General features: G+C 31.1%; 3 protein-coding genes across 6 annotated transcripts; 1 reads left to right on the forward strand and 2 right to left on the reverse strand.

Moving 5' to 3' along the window:
- Window positions 1-588: 588 nt before the first annotated feature.
- On the reverse strand, window positions 589-4,576 carry LOC107403266 (AP2-like ethylene-responsive transcription factor AIL1). Its single transcript, XM_016010137.4, has 9 exons — window positions 4,131-4,576; window positions 3,295-3,934; window positions 3,075-3,157; window positions 2,863-2,871; window positions 2,538-2,626; window positions 2,327-2,400; window positions 2,178-2,228; window positions 1,760-1,836; window positions 589-1,494 (listed from the first exon to the last, which is right to left on the reverse strand). Exons 1-9 carry the CDS (start codon window positions 4,288-4,290, stop codon window positions 923-925), a joined length of 1,755 nt encoding a protein of 584 aa, XP_015865623.2. The 5' UTR covers window positions 4,291-4,576; the 3' UTR covers window positions 589-922.
- Window positions 4,577-14,532: 9,956 nt separating this feature from the next.
- On the forward strand, window positions 14,533-15,863 carry LOC107405577 (transcription factor MYB114). 2 transcript variants are annotated; one of them, XM_016012645.4, is made up of 4 exons: window positions 14,533-14,892; window positions 15,002-15,131; window positions 15,246-15,603; window positions 15,715-15,863. In XM_016012645.4, exons 1-3 carry the CDS (start codon window positions 14,718-14,720, stop codon window positions 15,571-15,573), a joined length of 633 nt encoding a protein of 210 aa, XP_015868131.2. In that variant the 5' UTR covers window positions 14,533-14,717; the 3' UTR covers window positions 15,574-15,603; window positions 15,715-15,863. The 2 variants fall into 2 exon arrangements, with proteins under 2 accessions (XP_015868131.2, XP_060668592.1); XM_060812609.1 differs by having other exon boundaries at window positions 14,537-14,892; window positions 15,246-15,863.
- A 1,578-nt stretch (window positions 15,864-17,441) lies between these two features.
- LOC107405578 (ubiquitin-like protein ATG12) lies at window positions 17,442-20,164 on the reverse strand. Of its 3 annotated transcripts, none has more exons than XM_016012648.4 (6): window positions 20,005-20,164; window positions 19,767-19,825; window positions 18,958-19,026; window positions 18,813-18,875; window positions 17,811-17,891; window positions 17,442-17,628 (listed from the first exon to the last, which is right to left on the reverse strand). In XM_016012648.4, the coding sequence occupies exons 1-5, from the start codon at window positions 20,039-20,041 to the stop codon at window positions 17,832-17,834; spliced, it is 288 nt and encodes a 95-aa protein (XP_015868134.1). In that variant the 5' UTR covers window positions 20,042-20,164; the 3' UTR covers window positions 17,442-17,628; window positions 17,811-17,831. The 3 variants fall into 3 exon arrangements, with proteins under 3 accessions (XP_015868134.1, XP_015868132.1, XP_015868133.1); XM_016012646.4 differs by having other exon boundaries at window positions 17,442-17,680; XM_016012647.4 differs by having other exon boundaries at window positions 17,442-17,690.
- Window positions 20,165-20,755: the final 591 nt, after the last annotated feature.

Raw genomic sequence — 20,755 nt, forward strand, 5'->3', positions numbered from 1 at the left:
GATATTAAATTATTATATTAGATTTATTACATAATCTCCTTACACGACCGGAAATAATTAATTAATGTATGATTTCTAGAATAATTCTAAAGGTACATTTTAATTAGTAATTAAATTACTAATATTTTTCTCACGATTTTCCAAACTAGCTATTGTCTATTAAAAGTCATTGTCTTTTGCATAACCAAAGCGAGCTTAGATTTCCCATTACCAAAAAAAGCGAGTTTAGATTTTATCACCGAAAAGGGAGTTTAGATTTTTTCACCAAAAAGCGAGTTTAACATATATATATATATATATATATTTAATATAATATTTGGCAAGTAAATAGTAAAACTAGAGAGCAATAGAGATAGCAGAGGATGGTACAGAAAGTATCTTTAAAATTTAATGTATTGTTTTCTGTTAATGCTAAAAAAAAAAAAATTATTATCAAATTAATTACTTTTCTTGGGGCAGCCTAGCAGCAGCAACAATTCCTACACATACGTTATCTTAAAAATATTTTGTAACTTAGTTTTCTATCCGAGTTTTATATCATATATACGTAGATATATAAACCTTCAAAACCATATTGCTCATTTGAGGTGATCCACAATCAATTTTTTTTTTTTTTCCCCTGTTGCATACAAGGTAACATGCATATGGCAGATCCAGAAACACCGTAAGCACCAAATATCCAAACTAATTTTCTTTCATTAAATGCTGAAACTAAATAAGACTTGCTAACACCAAAAAGAACATTAAACTGTTGGAAACAGTACTAATTCAAATCCACAATTCGTCCGTGTAGCATTTGTAACATCTACTCTAAGCCTACCCACCTTCCTAGCGACCTTGGAACTAAATGCATGCTTCCAATCCTACACTACTTTTTGTGTTTCGCAAATCTTAAAATTAAGGCAAATTCTTTGTCCTTTCGTCACTCAGTCCACAGTGCAAACATTGGAACTTGTTGAACTAAACCAAGATTTCCAAGCCTACTGTGTTCATTTCCACCATTGCCATCTTCATATTTGGCACCCTGCAATGAGAAGTAAGCATGAGTGTAGTCACCACCCCCGCCATCACCTAACTCATTGTTTCCTCCAAACGAGCATTTTGGGGTCTGTGGGTTAGAGGGACTAGTCCTGCTGCTTGAAGTCGCCATTAGTGCCACGCCATTGTCGTTGTTTGAATTCTCCTGCTGTGTGTGATCATCGGCATTGGCATTCCACACCATGTCAGCCAGTTCGTCGGATGGTTCGCCGCTCGATATGGCCAGAATAGGCTGTGGAGATGTGGATGATGGACATGAATTTAAATGGTCAAGTGTTGGTGCTGGAGCTGCAAGGTCTTTGGGCGAACGTTTTGCAAGGTCACTTGCAATAAGCGTGGAGCTTGAGCAAATCCTTTTCACATCGTACCGACTTATATCAAAGTTTGTAACAGCACTTGTGCCCCTAAACTTAATCGCTGCAATGTCATAGGCCTCGGCTGCTTCCTCTTGTGTACCTTTTTATAATAACCATAAGTCGTTATAGAAGGGGTAATCCATACATATATATATATATATATATTATATTTTTATGATATAGATTTGAATTTTAATTATTGTCTGAGAAAACACTGCCAGGTAATAATAAAAGTTAGGCTATTATATTAAACAATTATGTATGCACATTTGAGCTAGAGATAAAATAAGCCGAATTATAGAGGCTAATATTGATGAAATTTAGTCATGATTTCATATTTATGACTAGCAAGGAAAATGATTTACTAAAAGTTCCGAGGTACAAGTCCTTGTTTCCAGCAACTCTTCCAATTCTTGCCTGCCACCTTCCATGCTGATGGTGTCTGCCAACATATAATAAAGAATTGGGCTCCATAAATGAAGAGAAGAAAAAAAGAAAAAAAAAGAAATTTATAAACAATGCCTGATTACAAAATCCAATGAGCAAAATTGTAAATCTAATAGGCTTTTTCTAAATGGGTTACATGTCTAATTATAAATAAGTTGTAATTTAAACGTTTATATATATTTTGTCCCAGGGAAAAATAAAATCATCAATGTATCAATCCGTATGTACATTTATAAATATTGTTTGGTTTATTATTGCCTATGATAGTTGAAAAGGCTGCAAAAATGCAGAGTAAATAATAGAAAACTCCATTATTAAAGTTGCTTTCTGCCATACCTTGTCACTCCTCTGTACACAGAAGCTCCTCTTGAAAACCCACTGCTTTTCCTGCTTAGAAAAACAAGCAAAAAAATTAAAAATTAAAAATTAAAAATTTATGCTCCAAAAAGTACAATGTTGACAAATAAGTAGGAAAGGGTATATACCTTCTCAAGTTAGCTACAAATTCTTGTCTTGTCATGTTCTTCATCTCTTCTAGCTCTTTTTCGTAAGTGCTTATCTGAACAGCATTTACACAGGAATCAGATAAATAGGGAGGAACGAGTTAATAAAAAGAAAAACGAACAAATGGTTGAAAGCTTTGTTTACTGTGGATCAAACGGAGTAAAAAAAACCCTTTTTTCCCAACACACTTACAGGGAAATTTATGTGAGTTGTTGGACCCCAATACTTGAGTGCTGCTAAATCATAAGCCCTCGCTGCTTTTTCTTCCTTATCATAACCACCTGATGATCATTTTGCAGAAAGAATGAAAGATTTTTCTTTTCTTTTTTTTAAAAAAAAAAAAAAACAATGCACACCTTCCAATGCTAGTAGCTTCATATACAATTCTTTAAATTAAATCTTATGGATATATATATATATCATGAATTTGAATCGTTAGAAAGTAGGTATACGATATTAATAAAAAAGAATAAAAATAAACATTGACAAAAACATCATAGAAGGAATTTTCACCTACCAAGATAAACTGCAGTATAGTGGTACAACGATTATTTGCAAACAGAGAGACGATCCCCAACCACAGATTGAAATGCATAGAAACAAATTTGAAAACGGTTAGCGGTAAAACATTTAGTTGGATCTTGAAAACATTCTTGTTGAAAAACTAAAAAATAAAAAATAAAAAATCAAGCAAATATAAAAGTTGTTTCTCATCGATCGCTTTCTCACCTTGTCTTCCTTTCCTTGTTTGTCCTTCTTTTCTGCAGCTGTTATCCCACAAATGGGCCTCATATCTCCCAGTCCATCTATGCCTAAAACAATAAAATAAAACCAAAAAAATAAATAAAGAGTTTATAATAATAAGAACAACAACAATAATAATAATAATCAAACAGATATAGATTCCCAACTTTACGAAAACAAAAAAATAATAATAATAATTCGTTACCTCGTAACACCGCGATACTGAGAAGTTCTCTGCCCAAAAGTATCAATCGATTTGCGAGGAACAGGTTCTTTAGCTAAGGACTTCCCATTGGGCCGTTTCCGGTTATCCACCACTTGCATCGCCGGAATTGCACCGGCGCCGGCACCGTTCTGAGAGCTCGGGCTCATAGTGAGCGACAGGGACTGAAAGTTACACCCATTGTTTGTCTCGGACGACGGATTTTGATCATTGCTATTGTAAGGCAGTGTTTGGCAGGTTAACCAAGACTTGTACATTCCATTGTTTGGGATAAGGGTTTGTTGTGGGGGGTGGTTTTGATCAGTATAATGGTTGTTGTTGTAAGGTTGGATTAATAATGGTGGAGATGTGCCTGTGGGATTGTCTGATCTAGTCTCTATATCACCGTTTGTGTTGAAGTTTGGAGCTAGATTGACATTGATTTTAGAGAATTTTGTATCTTGGTTTTGCTGGTGCTGGTCAGCTTCTTCTTCTTCTTCTTCTTCTTGTTCATGGCAATAGACTTTTGTTTCATCGGGAGGTGAGCTTGAGTAACAACATCCTAAGAAATCTTCCAGTTTTGGTCCCTCTTCGTTTGGATTTGTAACATTTGTTGGTCCCATACCACTATCAAATCTCCAATCTTTTTTTATTTTAAATTTTTATTTTTCATTTTGCAATTGGAATAAAAAAAAAAATTATAAATTCAGAAATATAACCTCATCAAAACATGCACCACTGGAACACAAAAATATATCTGTATTTTTGTGTAATAACATGCAAAGTAGATTAGATTAGAAAAACATAAACTTGAAAAATGTGAGGTTCAGAAGTAGTACCATGAGAGCGCCTGAAAGGATCAGGAGGAACACAGAGAGAGCCATCGGAGCGCAAGGGCATAAGAGACATATGAGGAGGAAAAACTCCATGTCCATGGTCTTGATGGTCTTCGTGGATCCTCAGGTGTGGACTTAGCGAGAACCCCAACCAATTACTCATATTATCCACTAAAACCCTCTTTCCCTTTCTCTTTCTCTTTCTGATAATTGTTGTGTGTTTCTTCTTTCTTTTTCTTTTTTTTTTTTTTTTTTTTTTGGCTCACTTGGGTTTTGAGGCTTGAGCTCAAACTTCAAAGCTGGTAATATGGTGGCGATGGTGGAGTTACATTTGTTTTTTTTGGTTAATTTTTGGGTTTAATTTCTCCTTCTCATCATGCAGGGCTCATTAGATTGTTTTGTGACTTGTGGGTCGTCTCTCTATGCAATGTAAACCCAAAAAAGATTTGTGGAAAATTACAAAGTTGCCTCTCCCGTCTTTATATTCTCAGCTCTGCTTCAGTTTTGTATTCAATTCTTGGGCTTTGTGCCTTCTTTCATTTTTCTCAGATTTTTGCAGAGGTGGCCATCACGTACATTTATATATAATATATTTATTTACACATAAAGACATATAGCTCAAAAGAAGAAAAATATTTTTTTAAAAATAACAATTAATGAATAGATTTGCAAATTAGCTACTGCGATTAAAGTTGGGAATTACATAACTTTATCACACTAATCGCAAATTCACATGTATTTAAAAAAATAAAATAAAAATTGAGAATTACATTATAATTATGTAGACTATATATATATATATTAATGTTTTCTTTTGATAATCTTCAGCCTTTTGTTAAATTTGGCGTAAATTTGATGTGTTTCACTTTAACAAGCTCTTCTCATACATTAGAGTAAGAGGCAAATGTCTCACAAGCCACGGCAAACAAATTTACTACTCTTTTTACCGACATAAGGGGAAAAAATGCACAGCTCCTCATTAATGTAAAAGTTGCTAAAGAGTAAAAATATACTCAAATTAATTTTTCGAATCAAAATTTCTTTTATTTAATCATGCATTTTCTTTCTGTCATAACCTTAGTAGTACAATATGAATTACAAATTCTATATGATAACTTAACCATTTTATTGGTTACAGTGATGTATAAATAGTAAAATCAAAATTTTAACAAACATATTGTTTCAGTAATTAAACCCCTGAAATTAAAAAATTAAAAAATAGATAAAAGAAAAGGACAGAAATAAAAGTAATCGGGAAAAATGGTCTTCCTGTTACTCTTTCAACGATATGAAACAGGGTAAAATTATTGGATGGCAGAGATTTAACGAGAACGAATCAGACCTATTGCATGCATGAAATACACAATAGTGAGGCTCAGAATTATGGCTTTGCTTTTGATTGGTCCAATTTCTTACTTGTTGCAATTATACCTGGCAATTTGGATCATGACACGGCGACACGACTCGAAAACGACACGGAATAAATGGATTTGGGTTTATTATAAATGGGTTCGGGTCATAATCGGGTCAACCCGTTTAACACGATTATTAATCGTGTCATTTTCGGGTTGACCTGTTTAACTCAAAATTGACCCGTTATGACCCATTTATTAATCGTGTCATTTTCGGGTTGACCTGTTTAACACGATTATATACCTATTACAACCCATTTAAATTTAATTTTAAATTAATATTTTATCACTAATATAATATTTAATAACTAAAAAATATTATAAATTAAAAATTTTATAAAAATAATTTTCTATTACTAATTTTTTAAAAACAAAAAATACATCTTTAATAAAACAAAAACATAAAAATAAAAAAAAATAAAAAAAATTTCGGGTTAATAGGTTAATTTTCGGGTTAACGGGTTAATAGGTCAATTTCAGGTTAACGGGTTAATAGGTCAACACGACCCGTTAAAATAATCGTGTTAAACGGGTCGTGTCGTGTTGACCTGTTTATAAACAGGTCGGGTTAGTGTTTTAGGTACCTGACACGATTAATAAATGGGTCGTGTTCGAGTTAGGCATTTTTGATCCGATTATTAAACGGATTGACACGAACACGACCCACCAATCCGAATTGCCAGGTATAGTTGCAATGCCTCTCTTGCTTACGCGCTAGCACACATTGGAGCAGCTTACTCGCTCACTTTAACTGACATGTCATATTATTATTATTATTGTTTTTTTGTTTTTTTGGTCTGCATGCAAAATTTTCTATTTTATAAAAACAAATTTTTATTGTTTTTTTTTTTTTTGGGGTGAGGTGGTATAATAGCCTTACGGATGTTCACACTGGTGACTGCTGGATGCAAACCATTGCTAAAAGAATAAATATATATTCATGTAAATTTATGAAACAGTTCAAAATAAAAGTTTTTAAAAGTACATTTTAAGTGTTGCTTTTCTAATAAATAAGACCAGATAAAAAGTCGAGTTTCATTTATTTCTTCAATAAAACCTAAAATTTTACCCTTTCCTTTCTTTAAAAGATGAAAAAACTTTCTGCATCAACTATTTTACAGTTACCATTATGACTTTTTTTTTTTAATTTTTAAATATTTTTTTTTTTACCCCCCTTCCGAAGTCGTGGAGAAGAAAGTTGTATCCATCTATATTTTATATGTTTATATCTGATACAGATAAAATATACAATATTTATATAGTCAAAAATATAATGTAGATTTTTATCTTGAAGACAATCATAATTTTTTTTTTTTTTGTGAAATAAAAATCATAATTTCATGAAAAAAAATTTCTAGATATGAACAAAAGTTTTGTTGTTGATGTAACCAATAGCCCAACCATCGCAGCCCCATGTGCACTGATTAAATGGGCCAAGGATAAAGTAAGTGGGCTTTCTTAATGCCTGTCTGGGCCCCATATCTGTGCATGTAAAGCGCGTCCCATGTGTAGACCAAACATGAAAGTCCACTTATTATATTAAACTAAGGAAAATTTGGCCCAATACCAACCATAAACGGGTCCAAACGATAGTTATCCTTCCCATTCATTTAGTTTTTGTTTTGCCCATTTGTTTTTCAACCTGCTCGTTTTATTCTCGGATGAATACTAGCTTATTCCTTCTGGGTTCCCTTTCCAATTCTTTTATTTTATTTTTTATTTTTTTTAATTCTTTCTTTCCCTCTTTGGAAACCTCAAAAACGTCAAAGCTATTTCTTTCTTCTCCAGGTCTACATTCTAAATCTGTTTTTCATTAGTTCTTATTGGATTTTTGTTTTGGGAATTGAATTTTTGGAGATATAGTCGATGCAAACATACAATATAGTTATTGTGCGTTTTTAATTTTTTAATTTTTCTATTTTTCCCTGAGAAAAAGATTATGTGCTTGTATATATATATATATATATATGTATGTTGGTACAGTTGAATATGGTCAGTGCCCATGTCATCAGCATGATATGGAGCACTATTATGATGAGGATAAAGGGCATCGGAATCAGGACGCAGTTTTTCTGTTTCCTCTTTGCAGTCCAAGGACAAGGGAAGAAGTTTAACTTCCAATATAGATAAGAGGTAAGATGAAAGTTGTGGATTCATTGAGTGAGTACTCAAAGAATGTTCAGAAGTATGAGCCAAAGATTGATACCAAGCATCATGCACCTCGTACTGAAACAACTACTGATGTTAAGAATAAATATTTTAAGAAGTGTAGCATTAAATCTGTCAACGATGAGAAGAATCATAGTATTAGAATGGACCATGCAGGACAAGGGTCAAGCGGTAGTGGGAAGGAAATTCAAATGAAGCGAAAAGATTCTGATGGGTCAGATGTGAAGTTAGGTGCCACTAATGAGAATGTCTTCTCGCACACGAGTCAGGATTCGGAGGGTGTTCCACCAACAGTTGAGTCTTGAACCAGGAAACCAAAATTGTTCTCAAATTCCACAAATGAAGGTAAAAATGAAATGCAGCCCGTTGGGTGGCAACCTTTGCCATGATCTGAAAAAGCAGGCACTTGGCATGGACTTCTAGTTGAAGCCCTTGGCAATGGCATTCTGGCAGCATTCTGGCAGCATAGGCAATAAGAGTAGAGCCAATCACAGTTTTGGACGTCTCTCAACCAACCAACCAACAAGGAGCCAGAGATGTCATTTCATCAAGTCCTTTAAAAAACTCCCCTGACCCGACTGCTTCTAATACCCTGAAAAAAGCTAAAGAGCCAAAGTGTTTTTTTTTTTTTTTTTTTTTTATAATTTTTAAATTTATTTATTTATTTTTTACTTTTTTTATTTTAATAATACTATGATGTATTGATATATTGAATTACAACTTAATGAATAAATCAAAACAACAAAAGGAAATGCAAATATAAATATATATAAATAAATTAACTTTTTTTAAAAAAATAATTGTACAATCGAAATTATTAATACTATATTAGTAATCGGTAATATCAATAATCGATAATAGTGTAATAGTCCAGACCACCCGCATCAGGATATTGTCTTCTTTGGACCAGGATTCACACCCTCTCTCCCCCTTGGCCTCAAGGTTTTGCTTCTGCGACCCCAGTTACATGGTGGATCCACAAAACGCTTCCTGAAGGAAAATGTATCCACAGTCTTATAAAGACCGCTTCGTGCCCCTCTCCAACCGATGTGGGATGTTACAAATAGTATCCGTTGATAATTTTTTTAAAAAGTAATATACTTTCTAATAAAATTACCGATAATACCTTTCAAAACGACTAAGGGGCTTTTGGTAATTTCTTTACTAATTTGTGCATGTGTTATTTTTTATTTATTTATAGTATTCCATATGATATTATAATTATCTACCCGTAGCTATAGTAGAAGTTATGCTAAAGAAGAAAGAAAATAGAATTAAAAAAAAAAAATTAACACATTAACAAAAAATAAAATAAAATTATACAATCCAAATTACCAATGATCTATCAGTAATCGCGATATCGACCATCAGTAATATTTCTAAAACTAAAACGTGCTGGAAAATAACAAATTTTCTATTGCATATCAATAACCATCATGTCTCACTAATTTCATTTAAACCCAATTATCAGTTGTATTATTATCTTACGTATAATCTATTAAACTCAAAATACTCATTAACCATTCTAATAACCAAATAACTATCATCATATAACCAACATGAACCCCAATATACAAACAAAGTTCTTTAATTAAAATTACTCTGAAAAACAACACATGCAAAGTAAAGTTTGTAAAACTAGGTTATGGTACCAAGGGAATGAGTTGTGATTTCTCTATGTTGGAGATTTTACAAGAGAATTTCAATAACTGAGACATATTGTGCGGGTATAAATCCATCATTCCAATACTGGTTTAATGCCTCAAATTCAAGTTCTATACCTCCGTTGATGAACTCTTTTGCAACTTTCTTTAGCTCCATCATAAATTAACATTCTAATTTGGTGAAATTGAAGTTGATGAACTCTGCATAGTTTTTTTGTTTGTTTTTCTTATTCAGATTGAATATTGAAGAGTGATTGAATAACAGAGATGATTTTTTTCATTTTCTTTTAATTGTATTGAATAACAGAGAGATTTGAGAGTTATGGCAAGGTAGTACAGAGAAGGAGAGAGAGAGAGAGAGAGAGTGAGAGATGGAATGTGGTGGATGATTATTAATAAAAAAGATAGAGAAATTAAATGTGGTAGATGAGGTATTAATAATTGGAATAATAAAAGAAAAATGGGTGGATAAAAAAAGAATAAAAAAGGAAGGGTAAATATCATTAAATACCTATTTTGGTGGGTATTGGATTAAATTTTACGTAAACTAATTCACCGAAATATATATAGTTATATATATTGAAATTGGTCAATTCAACTAGCATTATTTTCTATAATCTTAAAAAGAAAAAACAAATATAATATAATAAAATATAAGATGATATATATTATATAAAATACAAATAGAAGACGTATCATCCGATTGGCGTCTTCCTTAATATCGATTAGGTAAAAAGAAAATCTGAAAAAGCAACTTCCATTTGACTACTTAATTTCCCTCTTTACCAACTTTTGTTTGTATAAATTAGATTACCTTATACTATATTAATCACGAAACCTAAACAACTATTTATAAAAAAATAATTCCTATTTTTTTGGTTTTTAATTGTTTGGTTGATATGGACAATGCCTCATTTCATATCGTGGGAAATTATATAGACTATATAATAAAAAAATATTTTTTTGGAAAGAATATAATAAAATAATTAACTGGTAATTTTTATAACAATCGTGAAGTTGACTTGCAACATTTTTCTTCTTGCAAGAGCAATTATGCAAGGAGGTACACAATATTAATCATAATGTTTATATATTTCTTAACAATTCTTGCTTGGTAAGGAAGCAGAAATTGAAAAACTCACCCAATCATAAAAAAGAAAAGTGAATAACTTTTAAAATTTCTTTTGTTAACTTCTTCAATTTATAAATACCAAACTATATTCGGTGCTACCACTATGTTAAAAACAAATATCAAGTTATAATTAACATTATTAGTATTGTTTTTGCCATAATCAGGGCAGCTTGATTCGTTGTAAAATGTAAATTAAAAGATAATCCTACCTTCTCAAAATATCTAATTTGAAAATATACCACCTATAGTAACACTATTGAAGGAAAGTACTGTCTGTAAAAATCTATACGCTTTAAAAAGTTTGAATTTTCTATGCCTATTCTAAAAACTTGTCTATTTTGCATAATTCGATTCCTACAGCGTAGTAGACTTTGCAAAATCCATTAGATTATATAGGTCAATAATAATATTTATTTATCAAATAATACATGTTAAAATATTATCGATTAACATATTTATATAACTTAAATATGCATAAGTGAATTCTTAGATGAAAAAGTAAATTAAAAAAAATAAATTAATTAAATATTGTTATATCAACTACTACATCATCTAATCAACAAATTGGATAAATATTTTAATAAGATCAGCATTATTGTATATAGATACAACTTCAAGTACACAACATATAATCAAATTTTTTTTGTAACAATAATGCTAGAATTATCAAAATATTTATCAAATTTATTTATCATAATCAACAAATTTAATAAATATTTTAATAAGACCAGAATTATTATATATGACATGGTAATATTTAATAGTTTATTTTTTTAATTCACTTATCCATTTAAAAATTTATTTTTTTATATTTAAATTATATTAATATATCAATTAATAATATTTCAACATAGATAAATTTAATAAGCATTTTCGTACCTATAACGTTATTGTTTTGGATCGATAAATTTAATAAGCATTTTCGTACCTATAACGTTGTTGTTTTGGTAAATGACAGAACATATAGTCATTTTTATTTATTTATTTATTTTTATGCAAACACACCATATAGTCATCGAAAAGGATCTTTGGATTTCATACACTTTCTCTTTAGAACATAACAATTATTATCGTCTAAAGTAATATAAACAAAACAAAAAGAATATATATATATATATATATATATTTTTTTTTTTTTTTGTTCGAGAATCTTTTGACCTTAATTAAGTTGTTGGCGAATCTTCTACTCCTGCATGCAAGCTAGCTCACAACCGGTCATCACAGTCGCAATTGAGAGGAATAATATATCCAGTGAAAAAACGCTGGTGCTTGTGAGTATGATAATTGTCTCTGGAGCTCCTAATATAAATGAATGGTTTTGATTTAGTTTATTTTATGATACATGATAATGACAAACAATATTAAATAAGTGTAAAAAATTGTATAATTTATTTATTTATTTATTTATTTTGAAAAACGTGATCTATGTAACGATTAACTAGTTGGCATTAAAAAATTAATTTTTCTCTACTAATTTTTAAAATAAAAATAAAAATAAAAAATATTGAAAATATATTCTACTGATTGTAATTTTTCAATCTTATCGTTATGGAGTCAAGAATTAGATAATTCACTAGACGACAAATATATATATTTCCACAAGAATAGTAAAACATTCAAAGTACCAAAATATTAAATCATTTTAACTTTTATATACATTCAAAAGTACTTAATAAATATTGGAAATTCATGAATAGTTATTCCAATTATCTATATAATATTAAATCTAAACATTCAATAAACAAAATAATAATTGATAAATATTACTGCCCTTTATGCTAATTCTATCTTATAAATCATTGAGATGCAGACGATATATAAATTCCAAAAAAGAATATGTCAGAGCGTGACGATCTCGATCACCCTCCCTTTCTTTTTTATCACATATAATTTACTCGAAAAATTTGAAGAGATTTTATTAGGTTATGAGGGGAGCAAACCAAATATGTAGTGGATGGCAGGTGCTGAAATTCATATAACTTTGACATTTAGCTTTTAATTAATATATATAACCTTTTTCAATTATATACGTAAACCCAACAATAATATTCCAAATAAATCGAATTTTATTCAAATAAAACGTGGATAGATTAAAATAAAAATGATTTGATTAAGCTCCCCAATAAAGTTTCGTAGCAAATTAATTAAAAGTTTTGCACACATACAAAAAGCTTCAATCTATGCACTATATAATCTCTAGCTGTGGCGTGAGGGTAATTAAAAACTGTTATCTTTTTGGGGACATAAAATCTAATTTCCATGTGCCATACCAATTGAGTAAAAAATTAAATATATTGACTAATTGAGTAGCAGGATGGGAACTAGCTAGCTACTTCCAGCGCAGCGCATGAGATTAACAAACCACAATTAAACTCAGTATAATTCCATCCATCTTACCACATAAATATTGCTGAATAATGTCCCTTTTTTCAAACAAAATATTCCCGTTAATTTATCAATAAACTGAGTATATGCATATTTATATATTGGCAACTTTAGGCAGCATAAGGATACCATGAACTTGCATATAGGTCATTAATCTGTTGCCAAGAACATATATATATATATATATATCATGTGGTGCGACTACTAGCTTGTATAAATTACTGAAAAATTGCCAGAGATCTAGCTTGCCATGCGATTCCAAATTGCATGATGAATACCCGAATAGATACAAAATCAAAGAGTCACATAGATAAATCTTGACAAAATTTTGTCTTTTTATTTTGGTCCATTAAACAAGTAGCTATACTCTTTATCTGTACCTAACTCATAAATTAAGATACATTTGCAACCTAACTTTTCACTTTAGCTATGACGACTTTCTCGTTTGATTTTATCGAGAAAATAAATATTGGTTTGTTTTAGCAAATAATTGAAATCTTGATTATACACTCACTCAACCAATCCAACAAAAAATATAAACTTTGACCAATCCAGAAGACCCTGCACCAACTAAAAGTATAATATATTGGTCAAAAAACCAATATATATATATATATAAAATATAATTTACGGTTATTTTACTTCGATCTTGGAGCTTTTGCTCTCCAAATAAAATAACTTAAAATAAGTTAAATATTCCATTAGTTTCTTTTTCTCCTTTTCTTTTTTTCCTTTTGGTGGGGTGGTGAAGATGTGTTTTTTTTTTTTTTTTTTTTCGGTGAATTGGTGAAGATTTGTTTAGACATTGGAACTATGAAAAGGGATATATATATATATATATATATAAATATATAGTTTTGGTGAATACTATGACTAGGGATATATGGAGGGGGAATGAGGGAATAATAATTGAACTCGGAAAAGGTGTCACTGTGTCATGAAAGCCATGTTTTCTTTTCAAAGATATCATAAAAGCCATGTTGGGTCTACATTCATAGACAAAGCCAAAATCCTCCATATCCTCTTCACCACATGAGCTATAGCACTCCTCATCGTGAACTCATTAATGCAAGGTAATTTCTTTTTTTCGTAATGTTCTGGAAAGTATATAAAAAATACTGCTGTTTTGGACCTTAATTTGGCCTCTTCCTTGTCTACCCCATTAGCATTTCCTTTTTATTACCCAACTTTTTAGTAACAAGACTTTGCATGCCTTTTTTTCTTTGTTACATTTTGCACATGTAATTAGAAAATAATTAGACACACTTTAAAATTTTTAAATATTAAACCACAAACACCTACTTGGCAGAAGATAACAAAAAACATCTTCTCTACAAAGAAGCTTATTTCTCTAGCTTTGTTTGGTTTGCCACGTAGTCCTGTGGACCCTTTGATTATTTCATTCCAAATGCATATTATGACCTTTCCTCTTTCACTAAAAAGCATGCAGTGGGGCACTTACGCACTATGCAAATTATAATATTGAATCTTTTTGTTTTTTTTTCTACCCCTTAGCAGCCTACATAGTGTTATAGAGTAGTTACAAAATCTTAATTATGGCACCCTCATTACTCAATCATCAACTTCATGATCGAACTTCTTTTTTTTTTTTTTTTCTTTTTTTTTTTTTAATTTTAATTTTTTTTATCTTGAAGCCTGACAAAGCTTTGTATATATATTCTTACACACACACACACACATATACATATATATATATATATATACACACACAAATAGGTGGTAGGTAATACAAGGACCCAAAACATAGCAATTTCTTTTTCTTTCTTATCTCTTGCAGTTTAGACTTGCACAAAGAGAGCAACCAGTTATGTCTACTATGAGAGATGATGAGTCAATTTTGAAGCAAGAGGGAAACATGAGAAAAGTGTCAACCAAAAAGGAAGTCAATAAAGGAGCATGGACAGCAGACGAAGATAGAATACTAGCTGAGGCTATTGCAATTCATGGTGCTAAGAAGTGGAAGACAATTGCAGCAAAATCAGGTGAGGCTTTTAATTTTTAGTATGGCAAAACCCAAAAATCCTTGGATGAGACTTGTATTGTTTTGATAATCAAAGAGGAGCTTGATGGGTCTCTCTGAGTTTTATGCAGGTCTCAATCGATGTGGTAAGAGTTGCAGGCTAAGATGGTTGAATTATCTTAGACCAAACATTAAGAGAGGGAATATTTCTGACCAAGAAGAGGATTTGATCCTTAGGCTTCACAAGCTTCTAGGAAACAGGTTTGCTTACTTAGCATAAAAAAAAGGAATTAAAACTTTAATTTTGAACAAATATATGCTTTTTTCTTTTTTATGTTTTTTAAAAAAATTTCGGTAATTTTGTTGTTTTCTTAGGTGGTCTTTGATAGCTGGAAGATTGCCAGGTCGAACAGATAATGAAATTAAGAACTACTGGAATTCTCATTTGAGCAAGAAAATCAAGCAGCAAAAAGAGAAACAAAGTAGTACTATTGGTTCAACAAGAAAAAGCTCAAGATCAGATCAGAAAATAAGTAATGTCGTGCAGAATAAACAAGAGGGAACAGCCAAAAAAGAAGGAGATGATCATTCAAATTCGACCAATAACTTTGATGTGGACGAATTCTTTGATTTCTCTAATGAAGAGCCTCTGAATTTGGAGTGGATTAACAAATTCCTTCAAGTAGATGAAGGCTACAACTGATATATATTTTTACATTAATCTCTGCTTCAAGTACTGACTGATCGATCTCTTTAGTTTTTTTTCTTTTTCTTTTTTCTTTTTTTTCTCTTTTTTATTTTTTGTTTTTTTGGTTCCAGTTTAATTTTTTTTTTTTTTGCCTAGTGTGGCACGGCCCCCAGGCACCCCGCCCCCCAGGATCGAACCCCGCACACAGCGGGGGTTCCAGTTTGGTTTTATATCCACTTCAGGGGATGTATGTATATGATATTTTTGTATAATAATAATATATATATGGATTAAGTCGGCTATCTCTTTGGTGCTCTGAACTGTAAATCACTACCAAAATATTATTTTCTTTGGTCTTAATCATTTCTGGATTGAATCTCCCTCTTCATCCTCTTCGACATCAATCATTGAGAGCCTAAAAGTAAACAAGGAAAAAAAAATGAATAAACAAAATAATAAGGAGAAGAAAGATAAAAATCCCAATAAAGTTCGTGGATATGAACTTAAAGGAATGAAATTGAAAGATGAACAGTAGCTAGCATTCATATTAATGCAATTTTTGGCTTCTAGTTCTGTACTGGTTGTAGAGAATCTCGAATACGTATATGATGGAATGAATGGCGTAAGGATGGTGAAATTGTGATGATAAAAGTTATAAAAAGAAAAGAACAAAGAAGAAAATAAAAGAGTCTTGTCTGCATTATCATTGAGGTGGTTTTAGCATATTTTTCTTTGATGGGACAAGAAAAATTATGTGGCCTATGGAGTACCATTTTGCATGGGAGGCTTTCTCATGGAAAATATCTTCATGTTTTACCGAGAATCATTCATTCTTGTATAGACTAAAGATTCAGTACTTCTGGAGTACCCAATTTTCCTCTTACATGCATGGATTCCACATACATGTGAGGAGAATTTGGTTATCGAAAACATGCATATGATGGAGGAGTTTGATAGTATGGGAGACCTGAATTTTTTAAACTAAATGAACAATAAAAAGGGTTTCTTTCATTTTAATTCTTAGTTTGGTCCAGCAGCAGATTCACCCAACGCATGTGAAACATGACGTTGAAGATTAATCATAATATTGTATTAGTGACAGACAAATTGGGTTAAAGCATATTAAATTAAAGGACCAAGAAAGCAATGTAGACCCCGTGAGATGCGAATAAAATTATTGTAAGTATGATGATCTTTTTAGAGCTTACTTTATTGAACAAAATAATTGGCCTGCTTTCATAAAATAGAGAACTGAAATTGTACGACTACAATATTATTATTTGAGTTGTTTTAATGACTACCTCTAGGATTCAAAATCCTGTTCATTTTAAAAGTTAGTTAAATGAAGATGCTAGGTCATATGCACAAACACCCATGTAATCGCAGCGATCTAAATCCAGCTTTGCTTTGCTCTTGTTTTGCCTCATTAGAGGGTACTATTTTGTTGGGATTCCCTAGTACTTTTACTTACGCTTATTCAACATGAAAAAATAATGCATCAATACCTTTCTTAATTTCTTTCTCTTTTTTGTTCTTGAAGTTGTATTTTATTTATTAATTTGAAAAAAAATCATTAATACAGGCATGTTAAAATCACTAAAAAAATAAAAATTTCTTGCATCTAAACCGTTGTGATTCTACAACAATCTCTATCTAAAAATCAGTCTAATGTCTTCTTGCCCCTTGAAATTTACCACAATTGAAGGAATATCTTGCAAATTGGCGTCCTTGCCGACAGATTCGAATGAAGAGAAATAAGTGTTCATCTTCATCTTACAAAAATATAAGCCCAGAAATTTTAGTTGGCCACAGAAATATTAAATCCATATTCCACCAATAACTCCTTTCACAGTGGAACTTTTATTTCTTGCAGGAGTCACAAATTCCTTAATATGCCTGCATTATTTTTTAATGCAGATATCATATTTTATTTAACTTCTTGTTTAATGAATTTACATAACAAATGTACTTATATATCAATATGCGTTAATCCCAAAAAAAAAAAAAAAGGTCGTTGCCTATACAAATCTTTTGTGTGCAAACTCCATCTTCCTCATCAAATTCTTCAACCTACATGTAAATCAGGTTCCCCTCTTGAATTGAAGAAAAAACTTGCAATGTCCTATGCAGACCTCTCAAAAGTAAATAACAGAGAGAATTAAATAAATGAGAAGGGCATGGAACAAACGACAGTATTGTTTCATATTGCTAATGCTAGAGAGAGTAATTCCATGTACAACTGAACTGGTTACCTGCAAACTCATCACTGAGACTTAGCCCCATGCCATAGAACAAGCATAATTGACAACTAGCTTTCCATCAAAACCAAAATTCTGCACATCAGAAAAGAAAGGGTTAAACTTTTGGAAGGTTTCTTAGTGGAAAGTACATTAGCATTTATAGAATTAATGTTGGATATAAGTGAACAAAGTACCAGCAACATTATTTTTAAACAGTTTCATTAGCACCACCTATAGAAGTCATTATAATGTCAATCATCTATTACACATGCAAACCAACAGAGACATAGACAAATTTGAGACTGTTGTTCAATCAAATGCGGAAACAGATTATGCTTATGCTATAACCAATGTTTTGAAATGAAAAATTATGATGAAGGGATTCAAAAAACAAGAAAAGAAAAATGGAAAACAAGGTCGAATGCTATGACATTCCTAACTCACCATTGAAAACTATTATTCATACATTCTCTAAAAGTGGGTAAAAGCCATTGGTTATTTAGGACACAATGTTTGACATGAAACTATTCATTTTGTACAAAACATGTAGGCAACTATGCACCAGGATTCTCGTCAGCATTAATAGATGCCAAAAGGTGTCCATTTTCTATCAACCATAGGAGACAGTTACCTTTTTGTTCATCGTCAATATCAGGTTAACATAAGACAAGTAGCTAATGATGTTGTAAATTCTCCATATAATTTGGCTCGGAAGCATACCAGCTATGCAACATGTATCATATCTAGATGAATGCAATTCTTGGTCTTTTGGCATGCCTATACTCATAGAACTACATAGCTTATCACTACATCAAAGAACCTAAGCTAGGATCAACAACCCTTTTAAAATTACACAAATTTTGGATCACTATACGAAAACAAACTGATGGGTTCTGTCCTAAAAACATATGAAAATCATTAAAGAAGATATGTCCTCTTACAAATTAGATGATTTAAGTGTTTATACCATGATGAAAACAAAAACAAAAGAAAGTAAAGAGTTTTAAAACTTACATTATACAGATCAATCACAGATTCATCTGGGTTTGGGGAGAATGCACTATTGACATAGACAAACTACAAAAACGGGAAGAAATCATTAGTGATCCCAGATCCATACTTTAGAAAATCAAAAAAAGAGGGGACCAATATTAGCTACCAATGTTTCCCGGTGAAGTTGTCGTCTAAGAAAGTCAATCACTTTAGCGAACTTGTCAGTTCCAAGAATCTGTCAATTTAGGAGTATTCAGGTGTTACAGTGATAACCATAAAGAGAATAAATTTTGAACGGCAGATGTTCTGAAGAAGTAAAAGTAGCATAAATTTCCAACTATGCCATCTACAATTCCTTTCTCAAACTCTTAAAATTACTTCACAAATTCCTCCATAATCATCGAGGCATAAGTTAAGATACAAGTTGATAAAGCATGGTTCCTACAAAGCCCAAAATACCATATCCACAAGTCAAGATATAGATAATTAACCCTGTTCAATACCCCTAGGTGTTGAATTCACAACACCATTGTTACAGCTCAGAAGTCATACCTTTTATATCCATTTAATCCGAAGAGAGACTAGAGAGTCTAACAATGTTTTATCAGATTCAATTGTCATAAAAGCTATGATTATGAATAATGGTCTTTGAGTTGAGCTCAAATCCTACAATGTACATGCTTTTTTTTAAGGATACATTCTAAACAAGCAAAGAATGCAGGCCAAACATATATATACTAATTGGAATAAAATCTACTTTAATATTCAAAATTGAATGAAAATTCCCAAAACCCATGTGCACGTAGATATATATATATATATATATTAAAAAATTGAAAAAAAAAAAAAGAAAAAGAAAAGAAAAGCCCACTGAGCGTTTACACATAAATTTTAAAAAAAAAAAAAATTGAGATAAACAGTATATCAGTATATATGTGCGGAGATAAAGAGTAGAAAAGTGATGAAAGGGCATACCTTGAATTTAGCTTGCTTAAGAATAGGGGCATCGCCGGTGGCCCTCAGATGAACAACCACTGCACCATGCATAATCACCCATAAATAAAATCCCCACCCAAAAAAAAAAAAAAAAAAAAAAAAGGAAAATTACATAAATAAATTTTTTTAAAAAAAATTCCTGGAAAACCCCAATCAAACTGATTGTAAAATCGAGACTAATACTTAATGGGTATTATAGGGATGATCGTAATCTAACCTTTACGAACGGAGCTCGGAGATTCGGTGCTGCTCATTACTGTAGCTTTCAATCGCCGATTTTTTCTTTTTTTTGACAGAAAACAATCGGCGAGTTACAAGTCAAAATATCCCTGATAATTTTGAAGGGGTATTTCTGTCAACACAAGAAGAAATTTGAGTAGAATTTCCACAATTTTTTATTTTAAAGAGGGTGATGCTTCATGCTCAAATTCCTTCACGTGACGGAAGCATGGTGGTAGCGGGGGCCCACTGGTTGGGGCTTTGCTTATCGACAAAACAACAATGAGGCCCATGTGCAAATTACAAATAATAATATATATATATATATATATTTATTTTTTTTTTACTTTTATTTATTTTTTAAAAAAAATCTTAAAAAGTAAAAGGAGGAAAATCTATATAGTTTGTTGGGAACTTTCCAAACCATTAGGTGCAAGCTCAAGGATGAATAGATAAAAAATCACTTATTCTATTTGTTATTATTGTTATCGTTTTATATATTGTCATTTTACATTGTAAACTTTAATTAAAATATATAATTTTATTATTTTTTATCATAAAATTTTAAAAATAAATTATTTGATTATTGCTGTTTAAATTATTATTTGATATATAAATATTATTGATGATTATTCATAAATGATTATAAATAGCAATTTTCATTTTAAAAAAAAAAAAAAAACATACTAGCATTTACTTCTCTTTTTTCACTCCCAGAAACCTTTCCAATAAAAACTAATTCCTTCATT

The sequence above is a fragment of the Ziziphus jujuba genome, chromosome 1 (assembly GCF_031755915.1).
Source record: "Ziziphus jujuba cultivar Dongzao chromosome 1, ASM3175591v1".
NCBI classification, from domain to species: domain Eukaryota; kingdom Viridiplantae; phylum Streptophyta; class Magnoliopsida; order Rosales; family Rhamnaceae; genus Ziziphus; species Ziziphus jujuba.